At 37.2% G+C, this 12,382-nt stretch overlaps 1 protein-coding gene across 8 annotated transcripts in view; it reads left to right on the top strand.

Annotated features, from left to right (window-relative positions):
* LOC135323016 (uncharacterized) overlaps positions 1-12,382 on the top strand; it is a 92,912-nt gene that overhangs the window by 18,340 nt on the left and 62,190 nt on the right. For 7 of the 8 annotated variants that reach the window (XR_010384081.1, XR_010384080.1, XM_064494261.1 and 4 more), the window contains one exon: positions 11,153-11,232. Coding sequence is in view for 5 of the 8 variants with exons in the window: in XM_064494261.1 (XP_064350331.1) it covers positions 11,153-11,232 (80 nt within the window). In the remaining 3 variants the exon portion in view is untranslated. Of the gene's footprint in view, positions 1-6,025; positions 6,322-11,152; positions 11,233-12,382 lie in introns of all 8 variants that reach the window. The other variant, XR_010384082.1, reaches the window with a different exon arrangement.

Raw genomic sequence — 12,382 nt, forward strand, 5'->3', positions numbered from 1 at the left:
CTGTCAGTTCTTTGACGACAATGGTTCTATCTTATTTATCTTTTTAGTGAATCTCTCCTCCCCTAAATGCCTAACATTTGCTGCCACATAGTGGCATATAGTAAGTCAACCAATGAATGAGAGAGAAAAAAAGGGAATGATTTTCTAATAGGCTCTGCAAGAGGAGAATATTATTATCTTGTCACTTTTGTATCCAAGTGCTTAGTGTAGTGTCAGTCCAAAGGTGTTCAAAAAATATTTATTAAATGAATTAGAAGAAGTCACAAAAATTGATAGAGATTTCATGTGAACTTTTCCCTTCATTTCTAGAAAGTACAAAACAGCCTATTCTTTTGGTACATGTGATGCATTAAGGTGACCTTCTTCTTCTTGACTCAGCAATGAGACTTTTGATCCAACAGGTACTTCCTGAAAGATGCTTTTGGTTGATTTCTTTTCCACCTAAGTCCCCATTCTCATGTTGAATGTGTTGGAAAAATGAGTATATGGTATCAGCCTTACACCAAGGGTGCGCTATCATTAAGTACAGGTGTTAAATATGGCCTCTGATCTCCTCTGCCCAGTGTGAGCAGGTCTTTACTCTCAAGTTTGGATAATGACTAAGGCTGTTGAAACATGGGAGAGAACAATGTTGAGGAAGGTGCCTGCTACGTCTATTTCTTTTGATGATTGATTTTATACCTCAGAGCTGCCCCTATTTATTTATAAAGAATTAACTAGGAGAGGGCTGAGAATCTACCGGATAAAAGTGTAGATTTGATCATTTGATAAATTAATAATTTGATCATTATTTGTTTTGATTATCATTGTTACCACTTATTGAATGTTTGCAATATATCAGACCCTCTGCTAAGGATATTTACATACGTTATTTCTCACAGCAGTCCCTATGAAATAGATACTAAGAAGCCTGTTTTATGGGAGAAGAACTGATTCAGAGAATTTTCCAAGAATGTATAGCTAGGAATTTGAATTCACAGAACTAGGATTCAAATCCAGATCCATCTGACTGTGGTCTATGCTTTTAGTCACCGTGCTGCTGCCTCTTAAGTTTCAGTGGAGGAGGTTATTTTTTAATTTGTGTTTTTATTTATTTATTTTGGGGGAGATAATTAAACTTATTTATTTATTCATTTATTCATTTATTTAAGGAGGTACAGATGATTGAACCCAGGAACATGTGCATGCTAAGCACACACTCTATCACTGAGCTATGCCCTCCCCCTTTAGTGAAAAGTTTTATATTGAAAATTGTAGTACTGAAATAGGAGGGGAAAATAATCAGATTTCATCCTATACAGATATTAGAAGATTGACAGACTCTTGAAAAGCAGTTTCCACGTTTATTTTCTTATACAAAATAATTATGAAATTTAAACCTGTAATTTAACCAACTTGCAGTAATTTGCATTTTTTAAATTAAATTCAGTCTTGCCCTTGGTATCACCATCAGGACAGGCATCCCAGATACATCTTTAGCAGTAGAAGAAGCCTGTGTAGGTCAAATCTAAAGGCTTAGGGAGCAAAGTGATGTTTATAAATAATTATTTTCTATCTGTAAAATGTGTTTTGTCATTAGAGTTAAATCTTTTGAAAGAGATTCTTACTTAGGAGACAAGCCTCAGAAATATATTATTTAGATTTGGAAATGTACGGTTTGTCATGCTGGGAATGGGTAGCAGAAAATTTGGGAAGCAGCACTCGTTAGTCTCTAAGATATACATTAAGTCAGTGGGCACAAGCAGAGTGTTTTTCTTATGTGGTTTTTTAAACAATTTTTGTTTGCTGAGATAGTGTTTGTCATTAGAATAAAATTCATTTTTCCTTCCTCTGCATACTTTGTATGGGACTATTCCTTAATTAGTTTATTTATAGTTGTTTTACATTTAATAAATACAGTGAGAACATAGTTTTGACGTCTGTGCCCTGTTATTTTTATTTGTTCATTAGGAGATTTAAATAGTTTTGAATTTTATTTTGTTACCTTAAAAAGAGCTAAACCTGAATATTGGTCTTTAAAAATGTCTCATAGAAGATTTTCTCTTTCCTCTTGGTTGTGTTTTAAATACTGTATTTCTAACTGTAGTTATATACATTTGAACTTTGCTCCTTCCAGAATTATAATTCAAAGCCTTTGTAAAATTTTATCAAAAGTTACATGCAGACACTAAAAGCAGTGTGCTGAATGATGGTCTATTAAAGATTAAAAGTGCCTGAATAGCTCATTGTGAAAAAGAATGTGACAATGAATATATGTATGTTCATGTATAACTGAAAAATTGTGCTCTACATTGGAAATTGACACAATTTTGTAAACTAACTATAACTCAATTAAAAAAAAAGAAAATGCCTGAATGAAATAAATTGTGGTAAATAGGAATTTATGGTTGGTGTACAGGGAGTCAGATAATCCTGTCAAGACCTAAGGATCCTGTCTTATGCACCTTACTGTTTTTTCACATTATCTATCTTTATCCCCCCCACCACCTTCAACCAGGCAAACAGGTTTTATTTCTACCTTGTAAGCTTGCATACTTGCAGTTTTGTAAAAAGTTTAAGGTTATAGAAAGTTTATAAATAATTCTGCAAACATACATAGTAGACAATCAAGTAAATGCACAGTAACTTTGAATTACATCAGCTTTAAATCACATAATTCTTTATAATTGGTCATAGATGCACTTATTTGCAGGTATACATGTTGGGTTTCCTTATTTTTGTGTCCTATTTCCAACATTCATACATTTTCATACTTGACCAGGCAGAATTGCATTCAAACTAGTGATGAAAAACTCAGCATAATTGTACTGTGTCTGAACCACTATTCCAGTAGTTCCCACAATTTAGCAAGCATCAGGATCATCTAGGGGCTTGTAGGACCATAGATGCTTGTCCCCAATCCTGGTATTTGATTCAGCAGGTCTAGGGAGAGACCCAGGATTATAAATCTTACATTTTCACAAGTGATACTGATGATTGGGGGCCCAAAATTTGAGAACCAATGTACTGTACTAATGAGGTGATGCAAACCACTTATTTCAGAAGTTCAAGTACTTGTGTATAAAAATTAAGGCTTTGAACTTGTAACCTTAATTAGCAATACCCAATTTTAGACATCAGTTTTTCATGTTGCATTGGTTACCTACTCCTGCTTCTTAGCTTGCACTGTTTTGGGTAATAAAGCAACAACATGAGCTTTAAAGCAACATTTATTTGGATTTGAGTATTGCCTCCTAGTATCTGATTTGCATAAAAGTACATTTGTAAAAGGCTTCTATGGCCTAGATAATGTTATTTGATTTTTAAAATATTTTGAAAAATAATATTGCACCTGCTATACAAAGGACTGAATAACATCCAGGAGCCTTACAGGCACAGAAAAGGAAGTACTGACTATTAAAAGAAGAAGAGAAAATCCTGAGACACTATCCCTCCCATGGAAAAGAAACATAAAGTATATTGGCCAAATGTACTGTCTTCTGGGATTGTTCATTTTTAACAGGCAGCTGGGGGATGCTGAATTGGTGGTCCTCAAAACTATTTTGCATAGCAAAGCCCTAGAATGTCAGTGTCTAATGTTTCCATGTAAGTTTCAATTAGATTTTTAACACAGAAATAGATACAGTACTTGAACCCATAAACATTTCACTAAGGTAAAAAAAAAAAACACAGTAACCAATTTTAACAGTGTCCTGGCAAATTCATAGAATAAAATAAAAGCCATCCCAGGGGGACAGTCCGTTTGTATCCTCCATAGATGCACAGTTTGCCTTTCTTAGAAGTGAATATTAATATGGCACTATTATGAAAACAATATTGATGTCAGCGTTTGAGTGCTTAATATGTGCCTGGCACTCTTCTGTGTGCTTTGTATGTGTTAACTCATTCAATCCTCACCACAGCCCTCGGAGATAAATATTGTCCATGTCCCTGTCTTACAGCTGAAGGTTTGGCACAGGGGGGGCTAGACATGCCGAAGACCTCGCCTTCAGTCAGTGGTGGGCCCGGGGCTGCAGCCAGGAGGTCTGGGGCTGTGGCCGGAAACCCTCACCACTATTCTATATGGTAGTCCTTGTCTGTACACTTCATATATCATTTATAGACGAGTGTCTGGCACACAAGGGCTATTGAAGTGCAGGCCATTTGCAATGGCATTTAATTATACACTCTATAAGGTTGGCAGAGCATGTCATTATCCATTTGTGTCTGTATATATGTCTGTATATTTTTCTGCTATGAATTAGGCTCCAGACTTGATTTAAATTTCCGCTAGTCCTTCTTTTAATAGCTGAGTTCCCTGAAGTTCTTAGAAACTAGATGATTGCCTCAAATTATATGGCCTTGCTAGATCTCAAAATTAGCTTTTCTTACCACACATTCAACTTTATTTTCATTCCTTTTGAAATGGATAAGGACTAAGGTTTTTACTTATTTATTTATTTTTGGAATGATATTGGTTTAGAAAGACAGAGGCAAATATGCTAAATCGTATGCCCAGTTGCTGGAGGAAACAAATTATTATGTGTTCTAAAGTTTTTTACCTGTAAAATTTTGAGAGTAGTATTACCTCATCCTGCTGCCTTGTGAAATTGAATCACATCACTCATAATAATGTGAAATGTAAGAAATTGTACTGATGATGGAGCATATCAGCAGCCTTTAAGAGAAATAATATAAACCATATTTCCTCAAATCTAAGAAGCCTTCTGTGTTAATTTTCCATTGCTGCTTTAGCAGCTCACCTCACAGTCAGTGTCCATCAGAAGTCTGGGCGTGGTTAGCAGGGTCCTGTCTTCTGAGTCTTACCAGACAGAAATCAAAGTGTCAGCCAGTGCTGCGAACTCATCTGAGGCTCACAGTCCTCTCCCAGGCTCACTTGGTAGTTCACAGAATTCAATTCTTTGCCTTTGTAGGAATGGCATTCCTGTTTGCTTGCTGGCTGGGAGTAACAGACACTCCCCTAGAGGCTCCTGGAGGCCACGCTTAGGTTCCCACATGGCCTTCTGTATGCACAGTTCACAGCATGGCTGTTTGCTATTTAAGGACAGTGTTCTCATAAGAACTGATTTTTTTAGGTCAGGCCAACCTACAGTAATCTCAGTAATTTAAAGTCAGCTTATTAGGGATTTGAATTACATTGATAGAATCCTTTCACAGCAGCATTTAGATTACTATTTGGTTGAATAACTTTGAGAAGGTGTGTAAACCAGGGTGTTAAAATCTTGGGAGCCATCTTAGAATTCTGCCCACCACATGATCAATTATAAGACAAATTGTTATTTTATTTGTCAATAAGGAAGAAAAATGCTGGCTTAAAGTATGATAGAGTGCATTATAAGTACTTGGATATTGCTTTGTCCAAAAAAAAAAAAAACCCAAAAAATAAAACAAAACAAAAATAGAATTGTGGTCATTCATCTAATCACAAATATTTGCTTCATGAATATCAAACTTAGTCCCCACTGCTGCCTTTCTGTGCTTTTTTGCAAGAATCAATTTTTTTTAATGCTGAATCATAGAGTAATCTTTTAGAGGATATTAAAAATTGGGTCATAAATGTGACATGTGTGTACCCAAAGTACACATAATTCAGCAAAACTTACAATGATATAAACTGTCAGTGACCAAATTTGCACATGCCCAGGGAATGACAGCTACATTGTGACCACCACAGGGCAAATGGTGATTGCTTTTGTTTGTTTCCTAATTATTTGCAATCAGCTTTATTGAGATATAATATATACAGTAAACTGCACCCATGTAGGGTTTCATTTGATAAGTTTTGACAATTGTATTCATGGAAACACTACCACAATGAAGACATTTCCATCAGCCTCAAAAGAGTCAGTTCCTTCACCCCGGGCAATTTTGTTGTTGTTGTTGTTGTTGTTGTTGTTGTTGTTATTGTAGATTAGTTAGCATTTTCTGGTATTTAAGTGAGAAAAAATGGTTATGGAGACAGTATTCTTAATTTTGGGGTTTTCTCCAGACCCCCTCATTCTTAGAGAAATAATTTCCTTTTTAGGTCTTAGGCTTATCCCTTCAGTGTGGGGGTAAAATGATTCTCCGTGAAGCTTTCTGGCCACTACTGTGGGCTACCCCTGACTTCTACTTTGCCTGGGCATTGTTCACCACCTGTCGGAGTTGGCTGTCCTGCCCCACACGTGTGCGTGCGTGGCTCCCTGGCCCATTGCTCTGTTTGCTGTCTGTGTGAGGCCCAGCAACAGCGGCGGCTTTCAGCTGGGAGTTCCAAGCTCCTAAAAAATTTCACATCATTGCTGTCTGAGGCTGTTCTCCTGTTACTTAAGGCAAGAGAAACAGGTGACATTAATTTTTAATATATTTTATTTAATATATCACAATATTATTATTTCAACATGTAATCAATATGAAACTATGAAAACTTATTAAGGAGATATTTTAGATTCTTTTTCTAGTACTCCGAGATCTGGAGTATATTTTATACTTACACCATGTCTCAGTGTAGACTTAGCCACATGTCAAGTGCTTACTAGCTTTTGGCTGGTATATTGGACAGTGAAGATGTAGGTTATGAACTTTACTTTTCCCATTAAGACAGTAGTGTATGGATTCCACAAGAAATTGGCTTTAACAATGCTTGACTCTCTAATAGGTTAGGGCTTGCGTGTTTCAGAATGGTTTCAATGGTTGAGATATAAAATACTTTGTTAATAAAGACAAATACATTTTTATACATTTTCCTCCTTATACAGGTAAGCTTATTGTTGAAAATTTGAAAAAGTCTGGGTAAGAGACTACAGATTGCCTTTATTTCTTAATCCAAAGATGGTAAGTATTGAATTCTGTTGAATTTCCTCTTTGTGAATGTTTCATTTTCAATTAAAGAGAAAAGAGATTTATTTTTGTCTTATTTCCTTGCTCCTCATATTCATATATTTATTGTTATTGACAGTCCTTTTGCCCATTTGCTTACACTTACTCATTCAGAGTCCCAGGCTATATTCCACCATGGGGACCCTGTGAGAGGTCCTCTGTGGAGTCTGGTTATCTGAATGGTGCTCCCTAGATGGGCTTAACAATAGAAGCCCTGATGGCCTTTACGTATTCATTGCTAAACCAATATGGTTGCTTTCTATTTTTCTTACCTGTAGTATTTTACACACACACACACACACACACACACACACACACACACACACACACACACACACACACACCCTTTTCTGTGTTGTTGAGATATAATTCACATGCCAGAAAATTTACCCTTTCAGAGTATACATTTTAGTGGGGTTTAGTTTATCCATGAAGTTTTGCACCCATCACTACTATTGAATGCTTTAGCATTCTCATCACCTCAGGAAGAAACCCCAAGCCCATTAACAGTCCCTTCCCATCTCCCCTCTTCCCAGTTCCCTGGCAACCACAAATCTACTTCCTATTTCTATGCATTTGCCTATTTTGGACGTTTCATATAAGTGGAATCATACAATATATGGCCTTTTATATTTGGCCTTTTTCACTTAGCATAATGTTCAAGGTTCTTCTATGTTGTATTGTGTATCAGTACTTCATTCTTTTAGGTCTGAGTAATATCCATTGTATGCTGATACCACATTTTGTTTATTCATTCTTCAGTTGATGGTCATTTTGATTTTCTCCAATTTTTGGCTATTATGAATAATCTAGTTTTTGTGATTACACTCATTCTTCAAAAACATTACTTTCTTCATATTATGTCCCATTCTTGTCAAAACTTTCAGTGGCTCCCTATTGCTTGTACAACAAAATAGAAGATGCCTAGTTTGCATTAAAAGTCTTCGCTACTTTCCTTTCCACCCTTCTTTTCCATTGTGTTGTAGTTTATTATTTCTAAAATATGTGCTACATATGAATATAGATTATGTAAATGATATATATAATTTCATCAATTTAATTCATTTTAAAATGATCTAAATTTTTAAAAATAAAGACTATTTACAAACCAAAGAGTAGATTGAAGGTAGATAGGTAATCTGGAGAATTAGAACAGAGTAAAGTGAAACATTATAGAAAAACAAAGAAAAAACTTTTCTGGATTTGACCATAATCTCAAACAGTGGCATTCATTTTCATATAATGTGAAAAAGCACCTCATTTGAGTCAGCCTTTGATATGTGGAACTCATTCAAATCACTCATTTTCTGATTAGCATGGTTATTTTTTTCCGGGGCCTCAGTTTTTCTGTTTTTTTTTTTTTTTTTTTAATCCAGATAGTGTCAATCTTTTTCCCTTTTTGACATGTCTGAAATTGTTAAAAAGGAAATATTTTTATATAAACTTAAAAATAATTTTCCCGACTATTTTTTGCATATACACACACAGATATAAATGTATAGTGGCATTTTTCTCCCATTATATGGAAAAATAGAACATAGTATATAGACTTAAAAAAAATCACAGTATATCTTAGAAATCTTTTCAGAATAGTACATTGAGAACATTCTCACTTTTTTTTTCCTGCAGGATAATTTCTCTAAAATGTGTATCCACTTGAAATGTGATTACCTATACTTAGAAAAAGAGAGAAGGGGATATAAATGGGAAAAAGGAAACAATGTGCAGATGTTTGGACTTTGTTTATAGGTGAAAACAATGGAAGATCAGAAAATTTAAGTAATTGCCCAGGATCATGCAACCAGCGCAGGGTCCTGATGCTAATCTAGGTGTTTCCAATCTCCTGGCCTCCCTGCTGTATCCATGTTGCATTTGATGAAAAAAAGGAGAGAGAAATCATGCCAACTTCTTTTTCAACAGAAATAATAGAATTCCAGACTTTATTTTCTGGATTAGTCCTTTAAGAAGCTTTGCATTCTGAAGCCTCTAGGTGTGCTTTTCAATCTTAAAAAGGACTATTTCTGATATAAAAAAGTATCATGAGATGATAGTAAATGAAACACTTTAGTTCTTTCCCTTCTGTGCACCACTGAATATCCTGGTGTCACCATGGGCCGCCACCCCGCCTGGTGTTACCAGTGCTGTAAGAAAAAGCCACACCCACAGCCATGCTTCTGCTGAGGTGTCCCTGATGCTAAGATCCGCATCTTTGACCTGGGGTGGAAGAAGGCAAAAGTGGATGAGTTCCCACTCTGTGGCCAAATGGTGTCAGATGAATATGAACAGCTTTCCTCTGAAGGCTCCAGACAGGTATGCGGGGTGACTTTGGAAAGCCCCAGGGCATGGTGGCCAGGGTCCACATTGGCCAAGTCATCATGTCCATTGGCACCAAGCTGCAGAACAAGGAGCATGTGATTGAGGCCGTGCACAGGGCCAAGTTCAAGTTCCCTGGTCACCAGAAGATCCACATTTCAAAGAAGTAGGGATTTATCAAGTTTAACACAAATGAATTTGAAAACATGGTGGCAGAAAAGTGGCTCATCCCGGATGGCTGCAGGGTCAACTACATCTCAAATTGTGGCCCCCTGGACAAATGGCAGGCCCTGCACTCATGAGAGCCTTGGTGCTGTCCCCTCCTTCCACACAACCACCAATAAATCCTACTTTCCTGTCAAAACAACAACAACAACAACAACAACAACAACAACAACAACACTTTAGGATGAATTGAGTAAATTACTGAAAAAGAGACCCCACTATACATAGGTATTTATCGCAGGCAGCATTTCAGATTGGTGAGGGATGGATGATCTGATGATTTTTTAAAAATTTATTTATTTATTATTGGTTTACATAAGTATTTTTTATTTTGGTGGGAAGAGGTAACTAGGTTTCCTCATTTTTAGAGGCGGCACTGGGGGTTGCACTTTACTACTTGAGCTGTACCCTCCCCCATGATTTGGTGACTTACGTTGCAACAAATTTCTAATTTGTCAAAACAACAACAACACCACCTGTTCATTGCTTCAGTCTTTACATAAAAAATAATTTACAAATTAAACAAAAGATAATATAAAAGGACTTTGTGAGGTTAGCTTTCTTACTAGACTGAACTGAGTGAGTACAGCTATGAAAATTTCATTTTTTTCTCGATCACTATATTTTTGTGAGAGTTCTGTTTGTCATGGGTTTTCTCCAGCAAAAGTCCCACTGTAGAAGAGTGAATTTTCTCAAGACTTTATCAGGTAAAGAGAGTGAGAGGGAGCCAGAGACCAACTCCCAAGCTGTTCCAAAGCTCTTATATTTATTGAGAATAGTAAAAAAAAAAAAAAAAAAAAATCAAAGTGAAATACATCATAGGAATGAGTAAGGGGTATGGTGTATGTGCAGGGATGCCGGTCGGCAGTTTCAGTTCATGAAAAACAAAAACATTATAATCTTAATTTATACTTAGAAGGTTACAATATTGATAATACAAATGGTTATTTTAAGCCTCAAAACAATCATGAGCAAGGTTGCAGTTTTCTGAATAATTGATAATGAAACCCCAGGCCACCACAGAGTCTCCATACTATGATCAGAAATGATCTAAGCACACAAAGCAGCCCAGCTGCCCCCAGCTGAGGGCTAAGTCAGTTTTCTGTGAGCAGGAGTGACCTACACTATCCACCTGCGCCTGGTAAGCCAAGCACGTCCTGCCGGTTAGGGCGAGGGATGAGCTATGGTTTTCCATAAGCAGAAGCAGCCCTGAGTCTATGACCTTGAACTAAGCAAAGTGAGCAAAGCATGTCTCTGATTTTCACGGCGAGGAGACAGTTCGTAGCGGGTCCCTGCTAGCACAGCAGCTTCAAGGCAGCTGAGTGAAGTCCCTCAGTTAAGGCGGTGACTGGTACCGAGAGTTCAGTCTTTTGTGCTTTTGGACATTTTGCTTTGAAGGAGCAGTATAATGACAAACACAGAAAGCATGGGTTTTGATTATACATTTCTTATGTGTTTACATAAAGGTGAGAATATGATTTGGTTAAACAATCATTACAATATCAAAGTTTGTTAACCCAAGTTTGTGCTCCCGCAGTTTTGTATTTTCTGTAATTGCTCCTTAACACCAACTTGGGGCAGGCTCACAGCTTTCCTGATGTGTTTTAGTTACAAAAGCTGTAGTTGTGCTCTCGTCCCTTATTGGGCGTGACCAGTGACAGGAGGGACCTGTCTTTCTCTGTGCTCCTTCACTCCCTTCTCCCCATTGCTGGGAGTTGTACATTTATGCAGCCTTTTTTGGATTATCTGTTGAAATAAGGTGCCGATGCCCTGTGACTCAGGAGCTGTACCTCCAGGAACTGAGCGCTACAGATATGCTCATGCAACCTTATCTGAAAGGTGAGTCCTTTAAAGATGAAAATTCTTTGTTCTGATAGAAATTCAGCACATCTGCAGCCTGTGACTTAGTGTTTACTAACAAGAGAGCCGTTAAACCTACCCCAGCTCTCCTGGCACAGTGGAGGTATGTTATAGCTTACCTACTGGATGTTTAACTTGTTCCCAGTGCTTTTCAGTATACAAAATGCTGCAGTGAGTATCTTGGTGTACATGCTACTCACTCATGAGTGCTGAGAAAGTGTCTTACCTGCTGTAGCTAGGAAAGTCTTCTGCTTTACATTTTCCCTCCTCGTACTTCAAGGAGCATAGGAGAGCTCAGTTTAAAGTCACAGCTGATTTCCTGCAGGGGCGTGTGACTGATGGCAAGCCCTTGGCCCTTCCTGAGCAGGAGTTTCTGCAGATCTGGGCCTCTCAGACTGACCTGGGACAGTGGTAACAAATGAGCTCTTCACTGTTGCCCACGATCAACTTCTCCACCTTCCTCTAGGGGTGTGTGTCAGTCAGGGTGCCATTATTTGTTTTGGACAAGACAACTCATTGGTGAGAGAGCCCCGTGCTTTTCTGGTCCCCTACCCCACTGTGATGCCATTGTGATACAGTCGTGTATAGTTACTGACTCACAAAACATCTTCAACTGTCATTAAGGGGGTAATACTGCAGCCAGTTGAAAACTATTATAAAAATGTTGGCAGAAATTATATAAGATTATTTCTGATTTTCTTGGCTTCTCTTTTTCTCGTTCCTTTAGCAAAAAGCAATGGTAGTTTAAGTTACTTAACTTGAGTATCTGCCCTAGCACATGTCATTTTTTTTTATTATCCCAATGAAAGTCTGGGTCAACAGTAATAGTTTCTTCACAGGTACAGAAATAACTTGATATGATATAAAAGCAAGATTTTATTCTGATTTATTAGCTTTGTTTGTGTGTGTGTGTGTGTGTGTGTGTGTGTGTGTGTGTGTGTGTGTGTGGTTTTACTTTTATTTTTTTGTCAAACTCAGGAAAAAACTACCAAAATATTGCAAAGTTTTCCCATGTAGTCTTCATTGAGGTTCCCCAAATGTTAACAGCTTACACAGTGACAGTGTTGTTATCAAAATCAGGAAACTAACACTGATATAGTACTGTTACCTAGTCTCCCGGCTGTATTCA

This window comes from Camelus dromedarius, chromosome 15 (genome assembly GCF_036321535.1).
Source record: "Camelus dromedarius isolate mCamDro1 chromosome 15, mCamDro1.pat, whole genome shotgun sequence".
In the NCBI taxonomy this organism is placed as follows: domain Eukaryota; kingdom Metazoa; phylum Chordata; class Mammalia; order Artiodactyla; family Camelidae; genus Camelus; species Camelus dromedarius.